Source organism: Protopterus annectens, chromosome 5.part1 (genome assembly GCF_019279795.1).
Source record: "Protopterus annectens isolate FY-2018-M chromosome 5.part1, PAN1.0, whole genome shotgun sequence".
NCBI classification, from domain to species: Eukaryota; Metazoa; Chordata; order Ceratodontiformes; family Protopteridae; genus Protopterus; species Protopterus annectens.
Genome location: NC_056736.1, coordinates 523843122 through 523868943, shown reverse-complemented (window position 1 = coordinate 523868943; position 25822 = coordinate 523843122). Strand labels below are relative to the sequence as shown.

At 40.6% G+C, this 25822-nt stretch overlaps 1 protein-coding gene across 5 annotated transcripts in view; it reads right to left on the bottom strand.

Annotated features, from left to right (window-relative positions):
• Window positions 1-25822, bottom strand: part of LOC122803500 — a 601463-nt gene that overhangs the window by 335989 nt on the left and 239652 nt on the right. For 4 of the 5 annotated variants that reach the window (XM_044073138.1, XM_044073140.1, XM_044073137.1 and 1 more), the window contains exon 3: window positions 12001-12291. The exons of the other annotated variant lie outside the window; for it this stretch is intronic. In XM_044073138.1, the coding sequence (XP_043929073.1) occupies window positions 12001-12291 (291 nt within the window). The remainder of the gene's footprint in view (window positions 1-12000; window positions 12292-25822) is intronic. 5 annotated transcript variants of the gene reach the window in all.

Sequence of the window (25822 nt, the reverse complement as noted above, 5' to 3'; positions counted from 1 at the left end):
AACAGGGTTAGTCTACCTTGGGAAATTCTAGGTAAATTCTGTGTGCTTTCCTTCTAGTCATTTTGTATCAAATAAAATCCTCCTTCCCTGCTGATTATTCTATCACAAATCTACTATTGTTGTATTCCTTCTCCTCTAACATTATTGCCACCCCATCATAGTCAGTATTATTACCCACCTTTTCCTTTGTCCCAAACACTATGTAGAATAACCACTCTAAAATCATTTCTTTGCCAAATTCACATGCTCATTTCTAAGTGTGTCTCCTGTAATGTTGCTTATTTGTGCCCTAAAATTCAATATTCTTTGCATGTACTTTACACTTACAAAGCTACTCACATTTCACGATATGATTGATAAGGCAGTAATTCTAATAAGATGCTAATACTTTCACATATTCTACATGACAGTTTTTTTTGCAAATGTGTGTTTGCAACTTGCAACCTACAAGCACACATTAATGCATGCCAGGCTAATCGTACGTACTACTGCAGTTTTTATTTTCTTTTTGAACAAGTCACATTTCCTCAGACTTTTTGTTTCAGTAAAAATACTCAAGAAACAAAAAGTTATGTACATTTAAATTTTTAACTCCAACCCCTTTTATCTTACAGCAAACACTTCCAGCTATATCCACTTTCCAAAATCCAAAATAAACACTACCCTTCCATATATGGGCAGACTGCACTACACCCACAGGCTTTACCCATTCTAAAGTTAAGTTTAATCATACTGGAAATGCATGTTACAGCCTGTGCTGCATCCAGAACCCACAACATGGATTCTTATCCAATCGTAGTTTCCTCCCGGAGACTCATTGTTAACTGATTTTTTAGCCTTAAGAAAGGGTGTCCTGACTACCATTAAATTAATAGATTTTGCATTGTTTTGACTTTTACTGAACTGGCTTGGAATGCATCTGCAAATATTCTCTTCAATGTATCTGACTTCATTTATTTTCAATGAACTACTTTTCACTTCTCCTTTAAGTACTAATCTTAGTATTTTCCTATACACTGTGCCTCTTAGCTCATAATATAATCACTTCCTAATTCATTTACTGTGCTTGAAGATAGTTTGATTGCAACCGCATGGCTCTGCTGGTAGAAAAAAAGACAAGATGGTTTTGCAATTGCACGGCATAGCTTATCTCAAATGCTAGAAACTTATAATTTTATACAACTTTAATGTACATTCCTACCTGTACGCATAATACCAGGCAAACCACTATAATTTAATACAAATATATGATCAGATCACTTCAAATACTTCCCTTAGCAGCCCAAGACCACAACACTATGCCGCTCATATCCAACCTTTATCTTGTTACACTACAAACCCCACATATATTAGCCATGAAAAGTACTTTCCTACTTTAACATTAATGACATTTACAGCAGTCACTGATAAGACTCCCCCCATTTCACATTTAAAGTACCTTTGCATACTGTGCAGACCTATTTAAATGTGTAAGGTGTAACTGACTTCAAGAAATTTATTATATACATACTAAAAAAAAAAATAACTTCTTACTTACCGTTACATCTTTGCTCCCTTAATTTATCCTTTTAAGTATTAATGACAAAGAGAGACTTGTCCTTCCACTACCTTAAAGTCCACAAACTTTTTTTACCACTTTTTGCAGAAACCCAACTCCATAGCTGGCCTTAGGCATAGGCCAACTAGGCAACCGCCTAGGACGCTGCTCTAGCAGGGGTGCTTTTTCAGTAATCTGAATGGCGTATTTCGACCAGGATGGGGGCACTGGGTGGTGAGAGGGGTGCTGTGGAGCCCTTTTGCCTAGGGCACCAGCTGACCAAAGGACGGCCCTGCCCAGCTCTCATGTCCAAACTGCATCTTATGGAAATAACACTTTACAGTTCATCTGTTTACTTCCTAAAGTCATATTCTTGTTATCCTTCTTTATCATCTCAACCTTTAAACAATGGTCTCTGTTTCAAGTTCCAGGTATTCTTGCTTTTCTTCTAGTCAGTCATTTGGAAATCAGACTTGCCGTAAACAAAATCAACTACCACTTCACAGCCAGCTACAGATCACCTTCCAAATCCCTCACAGCTACTTTAGTGCCAAAACCCTAATAAATATATTACAGGTGGCTTTGCTTACCCTGCAATAAACTGGCTCATTCACACTACAAATGGAAAGCATGTGCAAAACTCCCTTAACAATGTAAATGTGAACTAGCCAGAACTGAGTATAAACATCCTTACTTGGAGGGACGGTATCCTAGATCTTGTTCTTGCTAACATTGGCCAGTTTTGCAGGACTCCACAAGTTTTATCCTTCATTGTCAAATCACACCAGAAACTGGCATTCACTTTTAAGACTGGAGGTGTGGACAAACAAAAACGGCAGTATTCAGGGATTTCTATAAAGCAAATCTGCAGCTACTTAGTGATCTAAATAATTTCCAACATATTCCTACTAGGCTGACCCTATAAACAGAGATAAAGCATTTCCCTTCAAATTCTACTCTCACCTAAATAACTGGCTAAAGAAAGCATTATCTTATTTGTGCTAAACACTGCAAAAATGTCAAATGAAATCCTGAAAATGGAACTCTCATGTAAATAAATTCTTCCCATCTTAACAGAGCACTCAAGACATGACTGCAAATAATTTAAGGTATTAGTCAGAAAACATAGAGCCAATAATGACCACAAAATGCACACCAAGACAAAGTAATTATACACTTTTCACTATTTAAGAAAGTTAAGAAACAGTAATCATTTCCCAGAAATGATTCACAATGATGCCACCCATTCTGATTCCAAAAAAATAGCTGTTAACCTGACCAACAAATTTAGTAAGAAATTCAAGTTGCCCAACATCATAACTGTCCTCCCTGATTCTTCAGTCTTAGAAACCCCTCTAAAACCACTGTGGAACAAGTCCTGGCCACCTTTTCCTATAATAAAGAATATTACATCTCCAGACCCTGCCAATATACCACGGAAAGTAAAAAATAGTGCCATGTATGGCCTATTAGAACAGCTATTAAACCTCTTTGATATGAGAACTGCAAAGAGGTATGTCCCCTAAACCTAGAGAGTAGTTAATGTATTGACCAAACGTAAAGGAGGTCCAACCACAAACCCTGATAATTACAGACCAATCAGTCTTACCACCCATGTTAATAAATCTAGACACTGATAATCTCTTACCCCTGGACCCACACCAATTTGGCCTTGTCAAATGTAAGGTATGCCTTTTTAACCCTGTAACTGCAACCCAAGCAGTTAATTAGTGGTTATGTGGAGCACACAGCATTCTTGGACCTAATCAAGGCATTCAATATTATTCCCCCACACAGACATCACTGACAAATTGGTGAAGCTAAACAATAGTCCATATGTAGTATGATGGACAGAACACTGCTTTTCTGAGGGAATGCTTGTCATTACAGTGCAGATGCCACCTTGCTAAGTAAAAATGTCACAAGCAGCATTTTTCAAGGCTTTCTACTGGGTTTTCTTCTATTATTTAGCATTTACTTCTCTGATCTGGCATTTACTACTTTGATCTAGAAGCCAATACCCCAGGTCTCTGGTTAACAAAATTAATTGATGACTGTAACCTATGGGGTTATTACTTGAATACCTATCAATATGAAGGTACTCCATGATGGGCTGGGCAATGCAAACAACTGGTGCAAGAACAATGGACTTGAACTAATGAAAAAAAAAACAGTATTATAATCCACATTGCTAAAGTAAAGAACTCCTCATCATATTACATACATACGCATTCCTTAAGAAAGACTCTCTCATTAGAGATCTAAGTACCCTTGTATGGCTCCCTGTTTTTTGACAATCAGGTCTTCACTCTAGTCAGAAAATCCTTCTATCTGGCCCAATAAATACCCAAGGTCATCTTCCCAGAACCAAAGACATCTTACTTCTTCTCTTACTGCCCTATCATTTAATATAATCCTCCCTTTAATGCTCATCAAAACATATCACTCCAATGGAGTCCTCAGAGTTTCCTAACCATCCAGACTGACTGGTCACTTTCTGTGTTCTGTTTTCTACTGGTTCCTCCACAGTAAATTGTGTTTTACCTTTCAGGCTATGAAAGGCCCCACAATGAAAAGACAATAAGATGCACGACACTCCTCTGTACCACAGGAACTGTAAAATAAATCTCCAAATGTTAAAATACAAAAAATACAGACTTTATTAGATTTAAGCTTCTCACAAGCTTTTCGTCGGTTGTAATACACCAACTTCCTCAGAAAACTCCGACAGAGAATAAAAACGGAAAACAACATCACTCAGTCACCACCCCTTAAATACCCTCACATGTTTATGTAAGAAAATATTTATATATACTAGATATCTTTAGATACATTTAGAAATATTAAAAACATTACATTGTAATAATCAAGGACAACTCTAAGCAAAATTAAAAACATATGAAACAAATAAATGTTCCTTAACTGATAACGAACACAATATTAGATGTGAAGGACTAGTGTAGATTAATAGACCCCTAGGGTGACTGATGGTTAATTTTATTTTTATTTTCATTTTTATTTCTATCCTTATTTTTATTTTCATTTCAATTTTCATTTCTATTTTCATTCATTTCATCACTTTACATATATATATATATATATATATATATATATCTATATAAAAAATTTCAGTATATAGTCCTTCACATCTAATATTAATGGACATGCTCCACCTCAAAAAATCCAAATCCAAATCCACCAGAGCCACAAGAGCAAGAGACTTAAACCTCAACACGGATATAAATAGGACGTGCTGGAGGGACAGATTCATCACCCAGAGACTCCCTATGCTGTGGAACAAAATCCTGGTCCATGTGAGACAGAGCACCTCGCTGGCTCTGTTCAAGAGGAATCTTGACCAGTGGATGGGAGATCGTAGGTTTACCCCGGGGATCATCTCTGTATCACTGCTGGACAGAGGCACGGCAAACTAATGGGTATAGTATTCTTCAACCTAAGGGGTGGTGAAAGCCACACAACTCTGGCTAGGCTTATAAATGCCCTAGGGCAGATAGCCTAGTATAAACCTATGAACCTATAATATTGTGTTTGTTATCAATTAAGGAACATTTATTTATTTCATATGTTTTTAATTTTGCTTAGAGTTGTCCTTGATTATTACAATGTAATGTTTTTAATATTTCTAAATGTATCTAAAGATATCTAGTATATATAAATATTTTCTTACAGAAAGATGTGAGGGTATGTAAGGGGGGGTTACTGAGTGACATTGTTTGCCGATGTTCTTCGTCTCACATTGCTGCAGTCATAACCTGTGGGTAGTCCGCTGTCCTCAGTCGGCCCGAATACCAAAGAGTTAGGCTGACGTCGGTCATGGTCGCCCGGAGCTGACATCAGTACGTAGTAGTACTTAAGCGCATGACCGACGTCATATCCTCAGTCTTTCTTGCCGCGTGGTCCGAAGCAGAAGCAGCGTTTGCAAGTGCCATTCGGCGTTCTGAAATTTTCAATTTCGAGTTTCAGACCGAAGACCAAGTTGGGCTAAGTACCCCGTTGGGGAAAACTTTTGTCTTTTCTTGCTTCAGTTAATCCGGATGTCAGAAAAAGTTAATAATTGTATTTCTTGTGGGAAACAGATACCTCATAGGGACTACCATTCTCTCTGTATTCCTTGCTTGGGGCCTGAGCACGACGTTGTCGGGTGTCGCTTTTGCGCTAGATTCAATAAGCGCACCATTAAACGTAGGTTAGACTGTGCTCAGCTTGTTTTCGGTAAGCGGTGTAACTACAACATGCCGTTGGATCCTCCGACGCCCGCTACCGCAAAAAAGAGAAAAGATAAAGCTTTAAGGTCTAAACCGGAGGAGTCGTCCGTTGCGGACGCCGGTTCTATGGAAACCACGGTTGAATCTGTGGATCCAGCCGAGGCCTCGGCTGAATCCCAGGGGGAGCCTTTACTGTTGCAGGAGTTGGTCTCTCAGGAGTTGGGCCAGGCCGAGGGGGCTTCTCAAGTTTCTGTGGTTCCATCCTTACAAAAGGTTATTAGGCCTTCTACTTCAGTGACTAAAGGGCCTGCTAAGTCTAAATCTGGTCCTACTGGTACGGGACATAGCCCTAGTTCTTCTGGTTCTGTTCCTAAAAAACATATGTTGAAAATGGCAGAGGATTTGATTACTTTGATTAGGGGTTCTATGCCCCCTCCTGAGAAGAGGCCTAGGGTGCAGACGGATTTAGAGGGTATAGAGCATTCTTCAGATTATTCTGAGTCCTCAGCTGAGGATATTCAGGATTTTCCTTCTTATTCAGATTCGGAGGCAGAGGATTCCTGTCCTTCTGCTTCACCTCCAGAGGATTTTTCCTTTTCTGAAACCCTGCATTCCATGAGGGAGCATTTCAAGTGGGAAGGCCAGGATTTTTCTGATTCTCGTAAGAGGCTAAGGGAATTTTTGTTTTTGCCACAACATAGGCCTTTGGCAATTCCCCCTGTTTTAGATGTTGTTCAGGATATTTTTTCTGAGGCTTCACTTAATCCTGATTCCTTACCCCCTGCCCCTGTCAAGGCGGACAGGTATTACAGAGTCCCAGAGGCTCATAAATATTTGTATAAGAGTCCTAGGGCTGACCCAGAAACCATTATTCAAGGGCCAAAGGGTGTTAAGGCTTCTGTGGTTAAGAACCCGGTTCCTTTGGACAAAGATTCAAGAGCTTTGGATGGGTGGGGGAAAAAAGTGTACACCTCTTCCACATTAGCAATGAGGGCTTTAAATTGCCAATTTCATATGCTGAAGTATCAGAACTTTTTGTTAGGTCAGTTGAAATCTAAGGTAGATGCCTTATCGGAGGGTATTGAGTGCAAGGAATTGCAAGACTTGGTTCATGCTTCTGATCAAGTTGGTAAACATTCCTTGCAGTGTGGCTTCGATGCTATTCAGGCTTCTTCCAGGGTGGCTGCTACTGGTTCAGTTATTCGTAGACATGCCTGGCTTAAGGATCAAAATTTGTCAGAGCATGTGAAAGCTCGGATTTTGGATGCTCCTCTTCAATCTGAAGTTCTTTTTGGCTCTCCTGTGGAGTCGGTTTTGAAAAAGATGGAAGAGAAAGCGAAGTCGATGCAGACGGTTAAGGATTTTTTGCAAGTGCAGCCCCCTAAATTTAGCAGGAATTGGCCTGCAAGAGGATGGTCCTACCCTTCTTCGGATTTTCAGTCCAGGGGCAGGTCTAGACGTGGTAGGGGTAAGGCTCAAGCTCAGGGTTCCTTCAGACCTAGGACTTGGAGTTCTCCTGCACAATCTTCTGGTGAGGGCAGGGGTCAGCCTTTTCGTAAACAGACCCAATGACCTGTATTTTCTGCTGCCAGATCCTTCTTGTCTGGCAGCTCCTCTAGGGGGAAAGTTGGCACTTTTCAAACAAAATTGGCATTTGGTCACCCAGGACAAATGGGTGTTGGACATAATAAATCAAGGTTACAAGTTTTATTTCCACACTTTTCCTCCTTTCAAAGGCATGCCAGATGTACCTCCTCAGCAAAGGCTGGAGGCGCAGGAACAAATTTCTTTGCTTTTACAGCTGGGAGCAATCCAGGTGGTTCCTCCGTCAGAAGTAGGCCTAGGGTTTTATTCTCGCCTTTTTCTAGTGCCAAAGAAAGGAAATACTTGGAGGCCAATTCTGGATTTGTCCATTCTCAATACATACTTAGACATTCCAAAGTTCAAGATGTTAACTTTACAGCAACTTCTGCCTATGCTAGGCAAAGATCACTGGATGGTAACTCTGGATCTCAAAGAGGCCTATCTTCACATTCCTATCAGGCCCAGTTGCAGGAGGTTTCTGCGTTTCCGGGCTGGTACTTCTCATTATCAGTTCTCTGCATTGCCCTTTGGTTTACCTACTGCGCCCAGGGTGTTCACAAAGGTTCTGGCCCCTGTAATAGCATTTTTCAGACTGAGGGGAATTCAAATTTATCCTTATCTGGACGATTGCCTGATTCTTGCTCAAGACAAAGACAAGTTACTTCAGCATCTGCAGTATGTAATGGCAGTTTTAAGGTGCCTAGGGTATTCTGTGAACGAAATAAAGTCCAGTCTAGTACCCTCTCAGGACATGTGCTTTCTGGGTGTGAGACTGAATACAGCCTCTCAGATGGCTTTTCTGACCCCGGACAAACAAAGAACTCTTCACCTATACTTCCAACAATTATCAGTACGGTCCAGGCTGACTGCAAGGACAGTCCTTCAAGCCTTGGGGTTCATGGCATCTTGCATTCTAGTACTTCCCAATGCCAAACTGCATATGAGGAAGCTTCAATGGTATCTCAAAACTGTATGGACTCAACACTGCCACGATTTGGACACTGTCATTCAGATAATACCTTGCATTCAGAAGGAATTCTTGTGGTGGGCACAGGAATGTCACCTAAACAAGGGACTCTCTGTGATCCGACCAGAGGCGAGTCAGATCATAACGACGGATGCCTCAGACCTGGCTTGGGGAGCACACTTCAATGGGAAATGGATTCAAGACACGTGGCCTCCCAGACTACAGCATTTGCATATCAACATGAAGGAGATGCTAGCAGTCCAGTTTGCCCTGTTGGCTTTCAAGGGCCTACTTCAACCAGGACAGGTGTTGATTCGAACAGACAACACTACAGTCATGTGGTACATCAACAAGCAGGGGGGAACCCATTCTTACCCTCTTTGCAGACAGGCAATGATTTTGTGGGAGACTGCTCTAAGTTTGCACATTACTCTTCAAGCTCGGTTTCTGCCAGGAGCACAGAACTCCCTAGCAGATGTCTTGAGCAGACATACTGTGGACCCCCACGAGTGGAAATTGGATTCTCAGGTGTTCCAGCAGTTGACAATGGCTTGGGGAACTCCAGACATAGATCTGTTCGCTTCTCCTCTAAATTTCCAACCACCAAAATTTTGCACAAAGATGTTTCACCCAAAAGCTTGGAAAGTGAATGCTCTATCTTTCAGTTGGAACAATCTTCACGTCTATGCTTTTCCTCCTCTGCCTCTCCTTCCCAAGGTACTCTTGAAAGTCAGGCGGGACAAGCCTTGCATGATTCTAATAGCACCAGATTGGCCACGTCAGCACTGGTATCCTCTGCTGCGAAGTTTAATTCAGGAGCCTCCTTGGCCTTTGCCACAGCTTCCTCACTTGTTGTCCCAGTCAAGCAGTCATTTGCTCAATGTCAGAGTGCAGTCCCTACATCTAACAGCCTGGCGAATTCTGTTTTAGAGCCTGTGGGATCTCAGCTTCCTCAACAAGTTCTAGATGTTCTATTGGAAGCTAGGCGGCCTAGCAGCAGAAAAGTTTATGCTGAAAAATGGAAGAGATTTTTTCTTTGGAGCACAACAAAGGGTTTTGATGTCTCGGGGCCTAATTTGAGTTTTACTCTACAGTACCTTACTGAATTACTGGACAAGGGTTTGTCATTTTCCTCTGTGAAGGTTCATGCTGCAGCTATTTCTGCTCACTATGATTGTGACCCCCCTTTATTTTCGCATCCTTTGCTTAAACAATTTCTTAGAGGGGCAAAAAATATAAGACCCCCACGCAGAGCTCCTACTCCTTCCTGGGACCTCAACTTTGTGTTGGAGAAGCTTACTTTGCCTCCTTTTGAACCTGCAGCTACGTCTGAATTGAAGTTTTTGTCTTGGAAGACTGCTTTTTTGCTGGCCATCACTTCTGCTAGGAGGGTATCTGAATTGCAGGCTCTCATGGCAGTTGAACCTTTTCTGATATTCCATAAGGATAGAGTTTCTTTGCGTACTAACCCTACTTTTATGCCAAAAGTGATTTCTAATGTGGCCTTGAACCAGTCTATCCATTTGCCTACTTTTTATGCTGATCCCCAAAATAAAGGGGAAAAAGTTTTGCATTCGTTGGATATCCACAGACGGTTACGTTACTATTTGAGCAGAACTAAGGAGTTCAGACAGACTCAACAGTTATTTGTTTCTTTTGCTTTGAGTTCTCAAGGGAAAGCTGTGTCAAAGCAGACTATTTCAAAGTGGATTGGTAACTGTATTGCTTTTTGTTATTCCCATCATGGGAAGACTGTTCCTACTGGGATTAGGCCTCATTCCACTAGGGCTACTGCTACATCTACTGCTTTTCTGAGGGGGGTAGCTACTAAAGATATTTTGGAAGCAGCTACTTGGAGTTCAGTTCACACTTTTACCAAGCATTACCATCTCCCCCTTTATTCTAAGTCCAGGGCTGGATTTGCCACTGCAGTCTTACAGGGCATGTTAGCAGCCCCTAATGCCTTTTAGTTTGCCAGCCTCCCTTTTTCCTTTGCTTTGGGATTCTACCCACAGGTTATGACTGCAGCAATGTGAGACGAAGAACATAGTACAGTTTTGTACCTACCATAAATGTAGATGTTCGAGGATCCACATTGCTGCAGTCCTATTTTCCCTCCCTCCTTCCCCTCTGTTGTTGGGGTGGTTATTGTGGTTGTTGTGCCCTTGGGATTATTGTTCTTTTTCCCTTTCTGGTAGTTGGGCATTCTATTTTTCTTTTTCTTTTGGGTCTGGCCTTTTCCTTTTAAAGGCATTCTGACATCTGGGGCAAGAAAGACTGAGGATATGACGTCGGTCATGCGCTTAAGTACTACTACGTACTGATGTCAGCTCCGGGCGACCATGACCGACGTCAGCCTAACTCTTTGGTATTCGGGCCGACCGAGGACAGCGGACTACCCACAGGTTATGACTGCAGCAATGTGGATCCTCGAACATCTACATTTATGGTAGGTACAAAACTGTACTTTTTTATTCTCTGTCTGAGTTTTCTGAGGAAGTTGGTGTATTACAACCGACGAAAAGCTTGTGAGAAGCTTAAATCTAATAAAGTCTGTATTTTTTGTATTTTAACATTTGGAGATTTATTTTACAGTTCCTGTGGTACAGAGGAGTGTTGTGCATTTTATTGTCTTTTCAGTGTGTTCACATTACTTTAGTTTGAAAGGCCCCACAATATTAGACTTATTATGTCTTCAAAGAACTGATGCTTCCTCAAACACATGTACAATGGCCCTCATTCTGTACCAACAAATTAACAGGACACATTAGTACGACAGATTCCTCTTGCAGTGTATTATCCACCCATGGAATAAATTACCCCTGCATATTAAGGAAAACAGTACTATAGCCACAATCAAGACTAATCTACACTATATGATAGACACTCACCAATTCTACCCAGGATTATCTTGTATGGCCCTCCCTGAGGCATGTGGTAACTGTAGATATTGGGAGTTCTGGGCTAGACTGATGACCGACTGTGCAGTATCTATCCATGACCCTATAAAACTACAAGACGGCTCGGAGAGAGAGAGAAAGAGAGAGAGAAAAATGTGCATGGTACTCAGCTCTAAGCATAGTACATTATCTGCTAAGATAATTCAACTGAATATGACTATGTGTACAAAAGGAGACACTGGCAGAAACAGATATAGAAGAATATGGTATAATTCTAAAACACAACATGACTTTATACATGACAGATAAGACTGTTTAATACGTGTTCTATTACTGACTGACCCAAAATGTGTTTTTTTTTCAAAATTTTGAACTTACATGCATTTCACATATCATACTTGGACATAATTTAAGCAATATTAATTTACAGAAAATAAAATAAAACTGTAAAATTAATTCTTAAAACAGAGATGGCTATCTACTTATTACACATACAATCAGATACAGGTCTTTCTCTCTCCTCATAGATAGATAAATAGCTAGATAGACAGATATGGGTCTACTTCAGAAGACTGACAAACCAAAACACTGAATCCCAAAAGACTTAAAATTCAAAACATTGAACACATTTTTAATGCAGGTGGCAAGCATGTAAAGATACCAATACCAGTACTTGTGCGATCATAAAACAAAAACTGAAATTATCTGCAACTAATGAATAGATCCTTCGTTTCAGACCATCATTACAAAACTCCAGTGTTAGTACTAAATAACCTACAATTTTACCTGGTCCTTCCATAAGCCATTCCTTCAGCCGAGGATACTGATGCTGACATTTTTTCAGACAGTCAATAAAAACAGAAGTACTCCTCTCATCTAGTTGGCAGTAGACAATTTCCAGCAGCTTTCGAGCCTTCTGCTGTGGCGTTTTCTCCGCTAGTATCTCACTGCGGTCATTCACCTGTAGGAGATTATTGGCTATCAGGTGATCCAGGAGAGGTTCGATATTGTACAGTGCTGGAACTATGCAGTCCCATGATTTTTTGATGAATGTTTTTAATGGCTCGTTATTCTCTCCTGTGGACAGAAAATAAAATGTCTAACTCAACAGTTTTGAATAAAAGAGTGCGAAAGAACACTATACTTTCCTCACAAATTATACTTCTGAGAGGAGACGGACCTCTTTTGTTCAGAGACTGCAAAAATAACAGATATGTACTTGCCATATCAGTTGATTTGTAAGTAATTCCCTTCAGTGGGTGTATAACTTGTGATATTCCCTCATCTTGGTTATTTCTACCAGCTCTTGTATCCAGGAGTATTTATTTTTTTTATTTGACATTTGTTTGCCGAGAAAGTCCAACTGGGATAATAGACCATTTTCAGTAGAGGTCCAAGGAGAAAGTACAGTTTTGTACCTACCATAAATGTAGATGTCCGATAGGCATGCATCTGGAGTCCTTACAAATGGGTTGTCCTGTCGTCAGGCAGCCCTTCGGTCGGCCGGATTCCAAAGTCTGGGTCTGGCCTCGGCTGGTGTCGCACTTCACCCAACGTCACAGCTGCAGTTCTTCGGGTATAAAGGCATCAGCCGACGCCATTTTCCTCAGTGTTTCTTGCCCCAGATGCCAGGTGCCCTCTAGGAAGGCTAAATTTGGATAAATGCAAATGGTTCCAAATAGTAGAGAGCAAACAAAAAATAAGAATGTATGTACATATATACAAACAAATACACCATAATAGATTCCCCCAGCTAGCTACAAGATGGGCAAATACCCTAGGAGTACCACAGAGGGGAAGGAAGGTGGGTAATCCTGACTGCAGATGCATGCCTATCGGACATCTACATTTATGGTAGGTACAAAACTGTACTATGTCCTTCAAGGATGCATCTGCAGTCCTTACAAATGGGTAGAATACCATAGCCAAACTGGGGGAGGAGGAGAAATAAGATTATGGTGTAGTTAAGATCCCTTGCAAAACAGCAGTGGCAAAACCTGCTCGGGATCTGGAGAATAAAGGTAAATTATAATGCTTGGCAAATGTATGCACGGAGCTCCAAGTAGCAGCCTCTAAAATGTCTTTGGTAGCCACTCCTCGTAGAAAAGCTGTGGTAGTGGCTGTAGCCCTTGTAGAGTGAGGCCTGATGTTTTCTGGAGTTTTCTTCCCATGGTAGGAGTAACAAAATCTAATGCAATTTCCTATCCACTTAGAGATTGTCTGTTTTGAAATTGCTTTTCCTTCCATTCCTGTTGCATATGCTACTAGTAGCTGGTCAGTTTTCTATTGCCCTTGGTCCTGTCCAGGTAGTAACGTAATTGTCTATGTACATCCAAGGTATGCAACAGTCTTTCTCCCCTGTTCTGTGGGTTGGGGAAGAATGTAGGTAGGTGGATAGCTTGGTTTAAAGATACCCTGGAGACCACCTTTGGCATAAAGGTAGGATTTGTTCTCATGGACACTCTATCTTGATGGAAGATCAGGAAGGGCTGTACTGCCATTAATGCCTGTAGCTCAGATACCCTTCTTGCTGAAGTGATTGCAAGCAGGAAAGCAGTTTTCCATGATAAGTATTGTAATTCTGCTGTTGCTGCTGGTTCGAAAGGAGGGAGTGTCAGCTTTTCTAGCACAAAGTTCAAGTCCCATGCTGGCAATGGTGGCTTCCTAGGTGGTTTTACATTTTTAATTCCTCTCAGAAACTGCCTGAGCAGAGGATGTGAGAAGACTGGAGGATCCAGGTTGTATTCTGCTGAAATAGCTGATGCATGAATGGAAGAATAGGACAGGCCGTTGTGGAAGAGCTCTGCCAAGTATTCCAGGATGTTGGCTATGTTTACCAGTGACACATTTTCTTCTTTTGCAGTACTCCAAATGTGATATCTTTTCCATTTTGCTGAATAATTTTTTCTTGTTGAGGGTCTGCGAGCCTCCAAGATAATGTCTTTAACCCTTTGGGATAAATTTGGGTTATTTGGTGTTATGCAATGTTCCAGGCAGTCAGCTGCAGTGTTTTCAGGTTTGGATGCAGGGTGCTGTAGTTGTTCTGTGTTAACAGTAAGGGAACCAGGGGTAGAGGCCATATTTGATCCCGAGACATACTCCTCAGTAATGGGTACCAATGTTGTCTTGGCCAGTCCGGAGCTATCAGGATGATCCTTGGACGGTCTTCTTTGATCTTCAATAGCACCTTGTGCATCAAAGGAAGTGGTGGGAATGCATATGCTGTCAGGTTTTTCCAACTGAAAGATAGGGAGTCCACTTTCCAAGCCAGTGGGTGGTACGCCCTTGTGCAGAATTTCTTCAGTTGGTGATTGCGTGGGGATGCAAATAAGTCTATTTGTGGTAGTCCCCATTTTCTTGTAATGGTTTGGAATATGTTCGGATGCAGCATCCATTCGTGGGCATCCGAGGTAGTTCTGCTTAGTATGTCTGCTAGTATGTTTTCTTTTCCTGGCACAAAAATTGCTTGTAACTGAATGTTGAAGCTCAGGGCCACATTCCAGAGGTCCATTGCCATCCGGCATAGCGGGTACGAATGTGTGCCTCCCTGTTTGTTGATGTACCACATAACTGTGGTGTTGTCTGTCCTTATCAACAGTTGACCTTGTTGAAGAAATGGTCTGAATGTCTGAATTGCCAGTTTTACTGCCAGCATTTCCTTTTGATTTATGTGTATGTGCAGCTGGTCTTGAGTCCATAAGCCTTGTATGCACTTGTCCAGCATGTGCGGCCCCCAACCGAGGTCTGAGGCGTCCGTTGTGATGGTCTGGCTTGGTTGAGTGCTGTGGAAGGGCAGTCCTTTGTTTGATTGACAGGCCTGAGCCCACCATTTGAATTCTGGCTTCAGGCATGGGATTATTGGAATTTGGGTTTCTAGACTGTGCTTGTGCTGAGACCATAAATTCCTTAGGTACCACTGTAACTTTCTCATATGCAGTCTGGCATGTGGAACCAATATTATGCAGGATGCCATGAAACCCAAAGCTTGCAGGACTTTTCTTGCTGTTAGCTGGTTCTGTTTTGTTAATGCCAAGAAGTAGAGAGGGAGTTGCTCCTGTTTTTCTACTGTTAGGAATGCCATTTGTTTTGATGTGTCCAGCTCTGCGCCCAAAAAGGTTATCCTTTGGGATGGTATCAGCCTTGACTTTTTTATATTGACTGTGAATCCCAGGGCTTGCAGTAGATAAATGACTCTTTTCAAGTCTTCTGCTAGTTTGTTTTTGTTGTTTGTAACAGGCAGTCGTCCAGGTAAGGGTAAATTTGAATTCCCTGAAGCCTGCAATGAGCAATTACTGATGCCAGGCATTTCGTGAACACTCTGGGAGCAGTAGATAAGCCAAAGGGCAATGCTGAGAATTGATAATGCTCTGATCCTGCAAGAAATCTGAGGTAACTTCTGCAACTTGGTCGTATGGGGACGTGCAGGTATGCCTCCTTGAGATCTAGAGTTACCAGTCAAGACTCCTTGCCCAACATGGGAAGAAGCTGCTGTAGGGTCAGCATTTTGAATTTTGGGACAATGAGGTATGTGTTTAGAGCGGACAGGTCGAGAATAGGCCTCCATTGGTTTTCTTTTCTTGGTACCAGGAAGAGCCGGGAGTAAAATCCTTGTCCTTGCTCCATAGATGGTACCTTTTCTACAGCTCTCATCCTTAGTAAGTGAGTTATTTGTTTTAGAGCTTCTGCCTTTTGATTTGGAGGTAGGTTTGGCATTTCTCTCTTCCTTGGTAGAGTATGGAAGTGAAACCTGTAAAATTGGTCTATTGTCTGTAAAATCCACTTGTCTCCTGTGATGTAATGCCAGTTTACTGAAAATAAGGCTAGCTTCCCGCCTAAGGGTGCTTCTAGTTGTTCCCTGGTAGGCGGTGCTAGAGCCAAGTCACTGTGATTGTCCTGTAGTGGTGGTGGCTGTATCTGTGGCTGTACCTCGCTGGTTGTTAGTCTGCCACTGACGCCCCCTGTAGGCACCTCTGGATTGACCCCTGCCTCTTGAGCGCCTATTCCTGCCTCTCTGAGCTCTGGAGGTGTCTGGAAAGGACCAATTTTTAGAGGGCCAATTCCTGCTAAACCTTGGAGGTTGGACCTGTAAGAAATCTTTGACTGTCTGGACAGATTTTGCCTTCTCTTCCATCTTCTTCAGCACCTGTTGTGCAGGAGAGCCAAACAAATTGATCTTGTCCATGGGAGCATCTAGTAGCTTTGATTTAACATGATCTGGTAAGGCCTGCTCCTTTAACCATGCATGTCTTCTGATCACTGTGCCAGTCATGGCTGACCTAAAGGAAGCCTCCAGTGCATCATAGCCGCATTTTAAGGAGTGGTTACTGACCTGCTGAATGTTATGTACCATTTCCTGAACAGATTTTTTGTCTAAAGGTTCGTCCGCAGACAGCTTTTTAGTTAACTGGTCTAACATAAATTCTTGATACTGGATCATGTGGAATTGACAGTTCAAGGCCCTAGCTGAAAGAGTAGCAGAAGTGTAAACTTTTTTACCCCATCTGTCTAAGGCCCTGGATTCCCTTTCAGAGGGGAGGGGTTTTTTGGCAGAGGTAGCTGCTACAGCCTTAGGTCCCTGGGAGATAGTTTCGGGATCTGCAAAAGGAGCCTTATACAAATGATGATGTGTGTCCGGAACCCTGTAGTACCTATCGGGCTTAGCAGGGGCCGGAGGAAGTGAATCAGGAGCTGTACAAGCATCATTAAAGGCATCATCCACAACAGGAAGAACTGGAGGAATGGCTAAAGGCCTATGCTGTGGTAAATGCAGAAAGGTTCTAAGCCTTTTTCTAGAGTCTGAAAAATCCTGGCCCTGCCACTGAAATTGTTCCCTCATAGTATGCAAGGTTTCCCCAAAGGAAAATTCTTCTGGCGGAGAGGCAGAAGGAATGGACTCTTCAGCATCAGAGTCTTCATAAGGGGAGAAAGGGCCCTCTGGAGGGTTTGAATTATCTGAATGATCAGAGGAGTCATCTGTAGAAACTGGCTCAGGGGGCTCTGCTCTAGGCCTCTTCTCTGGAGGTGGGTGAGAGGTCCTGTCTGGGTGAGGTTGGGATCCCCGGATCAAAGAAATGAGATCCTCTGCTAGAGTAAGCATTTGTGAACTAGAGCTAGGCCTGTGAGAGGGTGTCTTAGCAGGCACAGTTTTGGCAGATTTAGCTGCTTTAGCCCTGGCAAAGGCCTTAATGGACATGGCTGCAGGTGGCCTAGCAGCTCCATGTGCAGGGGTTGAAACATCCAAGGGAATAGTGTCCGATAATTCCTGAGAAACTGCAACAGCAGCTGGGATTTCAGAAGCCGATTCCACCAGGTTGGAAGAGGCCTCGGTAGAAGGTAAGTTTTCGGCTAAAGGAAGAACCGCTAGCTCGGTTTCAGCCGAAGCCGAGACACTCGCGGTTGGCTTAACCGTGGTTTCGGCCGAAACCACGGACCGCGAGTGTCGGTCCTTTTCCTTGCATTTTTTTAGAAATTTGCGTAGTCGGAGGATCCGGCGGCATAATATAAGCAAAATCGGAGCCGAAAAACTCCTCAGCAAATTCAGACCGACGTCTAAGCGTCCGCCAGTTAAAAGAAGCACAGGCTAGACAAGCTGCTACGTCGTGGTCTGGGCCTAAACAGGGTAAGCAGTAAGAGTGGAAATCTTTATGAGGTATTTGTTTCCACAAGTTAAACAGTTATTCACTTTTTCTGACATCGGCTGAGGCAAGAAAGAGTCCCCAACGGGGTACTTAGCTTTTAGAAGTCTTCGGTAGTAGTATTCGGTAGTAATCTCTGGTTCTGACCGACCGGCACTTGCGAACAGCTTCTGCTTCGGGCGCCACACGGCAAGAAAGACTGAGGAAAATGGCGTCGGCTGATGCCTTTATACCCGAAGAACTGCAGCTATGATGTCGGGTGAAGTGTGACACCAGCCGAGGCCAGACCCAGACTTTGGAATCCGGCCGACCGAAGGGCTGCCTGACGACAGGACAACCCATTTGTAAGGACTGCAGATGCATCCTTGAAGGACATCGGTTATGCATTGGCATTATATTGTTACAGTTAACTAAAGCTATTACAAAACCTTACACAGAAAAACAGCCTATTAACTACGCAAAACATTCAACTTCATATACACATACATGCACAGTGCAAATATTTGGACAGATATAATAAGTTGAAAAAAGAATACTGTCAATAGTTAAAGCATTCACAAGTTGCAGTTCACAGAGATGACATTAAACACACTGAGTACACCCTTTGGAACAGAGATTATTAGATAATATAGTCTAGGCAAAATTATATTGTCCTTTACCTAAGAAATAGATTGCCTGTGTTTAGAGAGAAGGAATTAGCAGGAAGTACACTGATGGTGGAAGGAGGAAAGGAGGGAGAGATAAGTAGTTCAGCTTGGGGTAGTGCAGGAGCAGACCCAACTTTTATTTAGTTCGATTAGGGTAGTACAACTGGACAATAGGAGTAACAGCAGGGCATTTGGCTTTGTGAAATATTTTGTGTGTGGAGGTAAGTTGCATGTAATCTAAGTGGTGAGGTAGTTCGAGCCATTTAAATGCCTTAAGCACAATACAGTTGTAGACGTGGTATCTGCTGCAGACTTTGAAACCTTATTATAGCATGCCTTCAGCTTATTTTTTAACTGTAGCCTGAAGGTTGGTTAGGATGGGTGCACCGTATAAGGGAGATGGAAGCAGGTAGATAGCAGAAACTTTGGTGGCGTTGCTAAGGAATTATTTATGTCTGTAGAGCATTCCTAATTTTTGGCAAGTCTTTTTAATGTTATTTTGAACATACAGGTCAAATTTATGGTTACGCTCTATAATCATTCCAAGAAGTGCTGTATGGGTGACTACTTCAATTTTAGTTTTGTTTAGTGAAAAGATTTTGAAATTCACTTTATCAGGCATTTGTGATTTGGTGAAAAATAACAATGACTTTCCTTCTTCAGGGTTGAGTAGAAGCTGGACATTATAGAACCACTTCTCAACTGAGGAAAAAAGCTTCTTCCATAATATAGCAGAGTTGTGGCAGGTTATTAGATGGACATATAAGCGTGGAAGTTTAGAAGTTATTAATAAAGATATTAAAGAGAAAGTGACCAAAAAAAGAGCCTTGGTGTATTCCAGTGGAGATTTGCAGGCAGGGAGAGACAGTATTCTACCATTTTACAGACTGAAGCCTGTTGGTTAAATAGCTGTTGAACCACAGTAAAGAGGAAGGCGACAGTCCAAGTTCAGACATTCATACATGATATTAGGCTGCACAAGCCTCCTTCCTACATATGCTATAACATCATATGGTTGATAGGAGCACACACAAATGTAGAAACGTTAAATCAAAAAACACTGGGTATTCTAGAGGCAGAGGTTTGTAAAATGCCCAACATGTCCCCCAAATGGATTCTGAAAGGTCCCTGGAACCAGTATGGAAAAAGCTATACATGCCTTGATTTCCACAGGTATGAGAAGACCATACATTCCTTTTAATTATGACTGAGCAACTTGTGTCAACCAAGACCTCAGAAATTTCCCAAATAACTCTAAAGTGATCAATAATCTGTTGATGAGTGAAACTGTCACAAGTGAACTGCTGACATTGGAGAGGGATAGTGCAATGCACATACCACAGTGGTAGAGCTACAGTGTGCTGCTGTCTGATGACTACTTTGACTCTAAGCATTATTGCTATTTGAAATGACAATACTTTTGATGTCTTTTGTTGTTTTTCAGTCAGGTGTAAAGAGCTGCACAACTTCCTGTACAGATGAACAAGAAGACTGCCTATGCTCATCTTGCATGTCTGTCATGTCATCTGCTAAGTGAACCACTCAAATTCATTATGGACTTGGTAGAAACTACATACATGATTATCAAAAAATACAGAAGGAACTCTTAAACAAGACTAGTGCAAAGTTCTACATAGACTCGGCAAGTACTGCCAGGCAAGATTATCAAAAACTAAAGAAAGAATTCTTAAGCAGGGCTGGTGATTCACCTGAGACCTAGGCTTATATAGATTCCACAAGTGGGTTTCAGTATGGCTAGACCAGTTAAATCACACATAGCAGATTTAATGCATATTCTTAAACTGTGCTTAGAAAGTATATGCAGAATATAAACAACATTTTAGAAATACTGCATTTATATAGATATAAATGGGAACATCATAGTAATTTAAGAAAGATGGTAGTCCAAGGTGACCCTTTATCATCTGAACTGCTAGTGCTTCATCAGAGAGATTCAGGTTAACTTAAAGATAAAGATTTAAGACTACATTGCATGAACCACAGCAATGTCTTCACTTAGATTTGTTCCTGGGTCTACAAGCAAACAAAATGTATTACCAGTTGAAGCAATTTGAATTGTTTGCTAGAAAGTGACACATACCTGAGTATTGTACAGTCAGTAACAATAAAGTTATACTTTTCAAGCCTATTCATGTTTGTCATTGTGAATCTTTTTTAAAAAAAATTGTTAATCTCTATGGAGATTTTCTTCCTGGGCTTTTTTTTTTTTTAAACCACAGTTAGACTTTCCTGTGAAGGTATGTCCATGAAATGTGATGATGCTGAATTAAGTAAAAATATAATTGTGGAATTGGCTTTATGTCACCATGCTATCGCTAAGCTTAGCAATTGTAAAGAAACTATGGAGGGAAAAGAATTACAAGATATGTTAGATTCAGGAAATATGATCACTCGTTAAAACTCAATATGTGTGCAACACAAAACTAAAAGCAACCAAAAAACTGAAGTTGTACTGGTGTAAGGGAATAAGTAAAAGTCTCTCATAGCGTAAACCGAGAATGCAAACTCTTTTAGGTAAAGTCTTCCATCCAGTTACTTTAGTCTCTAATTTACCTTATGATGTGATAAATGGTCAAGACTTTCCATAACTTAGGGAACTCTAGAAATCGTGACAGGCAGTACATTCGGAGACACTTCTGTATAATAAAGACAAAGCTGTTAAGTTAGAGGCTTTAAAAGGCACTAATATTTGAGTATGGGTAGAAAGTGTTGACAAATCTATTACAAAGTCATGCCAAAAGACTCCAGTAGAAAAGGCCACAAAAGAAGTCAGTACGGAGGTGGATATAGAATGGCCTATAGTTAAGCATGCAACATAAAAACCTTTGCTAGTCACAATGATTAATAAATCCAGTACAGAAACTCAATTAAACTAGCCTGTAGTACAGGGTCAGAAGAGAATAGATGAACACTGTACTGAACAGAGAGCGAGAGAAAGCTGAACAAAGCTTCTCTCTGGTACACCAACTCAGAGAACTAAACAGATACTGAAGCTAAGGTTATAACACGGAGAAGCAAAACTGAACAGGATAAATGGAAACTGCCGGTACCCCAGAAAGATGAAAATTATTTTCATGAGATACATAAAGGATGAGCCTGATGAAGTGGGGAAAGGCTGTATCTGTCCTTGTAAAGGGATGTGGTTACACCCTCCACTTTATGTAAGGTTACTAAGGAAAATAATACTGATTTGGATAACCTCCAGATAAGACATATCAATTTTAACAGGACCTAATGGTAGGATGACACACTAGTGTGAGAGACAACACAGTCAGATTGTATAACATATGAATGAACAGAACGATCCTGCTTCATATCCACACTTTGAATTAAGAAATCACTTTCTCTCTACAAGGTAATTTAGAGTCCTTGCAATGAAACTATCACAGACTCATGTCTTGCATAGATATGTGGGAATGGATATGATTCATGCTATAGTTCTAGCTAGATTTTATCAGCCTAATGTAATGAAAGATATAGAAATTTCCATGCAGCCTGTCTGGAATGCCAGAGGACAGCACCTAATCCAGAGTTTAGAAAACATACGATACCTAGCCTATTATAAAAGTACCCTTTGAGTGCACTTGTAGTCAAAAAGTGGTCACCAGTACATATTTGTAAACAATGACTACACAACAAAGTTTCCAAAAGCAGTGATCTTACAGAGAAACAGAGAAGGAACTGCCAAGTTCATAGGAAGAAAAGTACAGCCGTGTATGAACTTATCATAATGGTAGATATTCAAATTCCACATTGCTGTAATAGACTTTGGCTCTTTGGGTTGTTTCCTACCTAAGAAGTAACAACTGGTCTGTTTCAAAAGTTCTGGCTCCCTCTCACACATTCCTTCTGGAAACAACTCACATAGCTAAAGGCTACTACAGCAGTGGAGATGATGAACATCTGTTTCTACTAAGATACCCATTCATGTGTACAGTATTGCCAGCTATTTGGGGAGACGGAGTTAAGAGCACCTACATCTCACCCTCAATCTGACTAGTTAAAAGCTTTAACAAAACTTAAAGCTCAACAGAGAACTTATAACTGATATGATCATCTTACACAATTAAAAGCTGGGGACAAAGTACTTCTGTTGGTCTCCAGTGATGACTAAAATTTTCAGGTCAACTGACAAGGTCCTTTTGAAATTATAGAGAAAGAGGGGGAAGTGAACTGCACAATAAGGCAAATTGGTAAAATAAAATGGAACAATTGTTATCAAAAAATGTCTGAAAGCTTTGAAAAAAAAATGAAATTTCTACAGTGAGTCTGTTTGCTAGATAGAATAAAGTCTCCTCAGCAAGACCTGAAGTTAAGACATGTGTGACACTGTCAGTGGCTCAAAGACAGGAAGTTAAATAACTTGTATCAAGAATATGGGCCTCTTTTCAGAACTAACCTAATCCAGCACTACACTGGTATTGCCGCTGGTGAAAAGGTAAACTTGAAATCATATTGGATACAAGAGTCCCAAAGCCAAAGAGTTAAGGAAGAAATATAGAAATTGCTTAAGTTTTGGGTCTTCTAAAACATACAGAAAGAGGGGAATGGACCCACAGTACTAGTGTCTAAACTTGATCCTACCTTTTTCTCAGAAGACTGTAAAAGTCATCTGCTGAAGAAGTGAAGATCCAAGCTGATCTAAACTCTTTGCATCAAGCAGTGTTAACAGCCAAAACTCACTACATGTAAACTGGGCATAGCCAAACCCAATTCTTAAGTTATATGGCAGGAAAATGGACAGGAAGACCACAGACTGCTCCCTCTTGAAATGCTGAGTGCCAACCCCCCCCCCCCAAAAGAAAGACAGAAAACACAGGAGAAGAGTAAATCTCGAAAACTATTTTCCTTAAAACTTCTTTTTGATGGGGGGGCAAGCCCCACAGAACTGAACCCCCCTGAACTAATACATACCAACTCCTAGATTGCCATACCTCAGACAAAAGAGAATATTCCAAGGATTGGCATCTCGGACTTAGTATATACAAGTCTAATCTTTCAGCTATTCAGTCTCCACATTTCTGGACGCACTCTAGCAGGTCCCGACATTTCAAATGATTATCCCACAGGCAGAGAAGATAGAAGCTGTACAAAATTAGGCCACATCTGCTACCAAAAACAGGTCAGTGCTTTTGTAGGTAAGCCGATTACTACAAGTTCACTCCTAACATTGCTACAATATTCTGCTCCTGACTGACATAAAGGTGGAACCCCATTAAATGTGAAATGGACAGAGATGACAAGAGCAAGCTTTTAAAGAGATGAAAGAAATGCTGTGCTCTAAACCTATTTTATTAAACCCAGACTTTCTAAACAATTTATCATACTCAAAGTAGGCACTATTGGAATGACACATAAAAGGTGATTTACAAGCAATAAGTTGCATAAGCAGAAAACTCAGCAACTTTGAACAGAGACAACTACTGAAAGAGAATGTTTAGCTATTTAATGATCTCTCTCAGATCTTAAGTTTTTTTTTCAGCACAGCTCTTGCTAGTTAAGGATCATGTATCCCTTCAGAGTGGCTCTGTAGGCAACGAGATAGCAATTCCAAGCTAGCTAGTCTGGTCTTGAGAAGAGAGAAGTTAAACATGAATGAAAAATGTTTGTATTTTAAATACAGTTTATTTCAAATGGATTCCTGATTGATTTTGTCTGTTTCTGATGATTTATTTCTTGCCAACATGGCAAGTATAGAAAGTTTTTTTTTTGGAATCCAGAGCTTGTTCCTAATATGGAAAGGCATAGAGAAACAAAGTCAGGAGATCTTAGTTAGCAAAATTAATGCTATAGTGTTCATTTTCAATCGGTCATTGGCTGTATTTTAGTTGTTACAATAACGCTGAATTTGATCAAAAATAGTATAAATGATTCAAAGTGCTATTGTTCGAGGAGACAGGACCTTGATATCCTAGTGCCTCACGTAGGTGTGTCCTCTGCAATAAATGAGATTATTATTCTGAGCTGAATTGTGTTACGTAAAACCTATCGTTAAAAATCTTATGCCTACAGCTCTCTCCATTTAATGCTTTGCACCACCCAGTTTGAAACTCTGTGGCTGCAGATGGGTTGTTATAAGTCTCCATCCTATCTGATGTTGTAATGAAGAAATTGCTTGAAACCACCACGAAATAAGTCAGACCGCATTTAATGATAAAGACAAAATAAGAACAAGCGCTTTCACGCAATAAAATTGCGCTTCATCAGGTTACAATCTCACAAAAACTTCCATTACCTTTTATAGTAATTCATTAAGCACAATTATTCAATTAATTCAAAAATCACATTGTTAAAGTAAAATTCATCAAAATTTCATATTTAACAGCCTAGCACTCCATTTAAAAACTAAATATCTTATTAGTGTCATTTATAAATTCAATAGTATCCATAATTTAAAATTTAACCAATGAACTTATATCAAAAAATGCATGAAGTTTCCACAATTAATAACAGTAGGCCTCATTAACCATAATTGAGGAAGTAATGCCCATATTTGGAGAGAAATTTGCTTAGAGTATGCCTTTTCTTGTCAATCATGTTATCAGGTTAAAACACCAACCTCACTGTATTGCATTGAGTTCATGAACACTGAGACATAAAATAAAAATCAAACGTGACAAACCAGAACATAAACAAACATGTCCTAATTAAGGCATAATGAAATCAACCATACTAATAAGAATATAAAATATACAAATAGCCATTGTAAATTGCGGCGTTCCACAGGACATTTGCATATATCTTAAATAATGCACGAAGGCCAGTTAGTACAAAACGGCTTGTTATTTAAAGGCACGCTTACAAAAACAAGCAAGCCATAGATCAAACACCATCAACTGTGTTACATCAGCCGCATAACCATCACAAAGATGTTACATGCCATGCCCATCAGGATCATGGCATAAACCATAATCAAAAGTAAATAGATGTTGTGCGGAGCAAAACGCTAAGATGCAAGGAAAGGAAACAAGGCAACAAAAGCACCCAAGCATCAGACACGTACGCTTCCAGCACAGCACCATGCTGTTCATACAATTCCGTTTCACCTCCAATGAGCACATTAGTTACTCAAAAATAAATTAAAACCTTAGTAATCCAATCTTAAAAATTCGATATGTATAAGGCCGGCCAATAATGTAAAATTTAAAGATTGAATAAATATGGAACATTAATTAACAGAATTGAAAAGATTGTTACCCACACCAATTTAAAAACAATCGTATATGTAAACATTATCATATTGATTAAGTTCCCAACAAAATACACAAAATATTACATATAAGTAAACTTTTAATCACGAGAGAC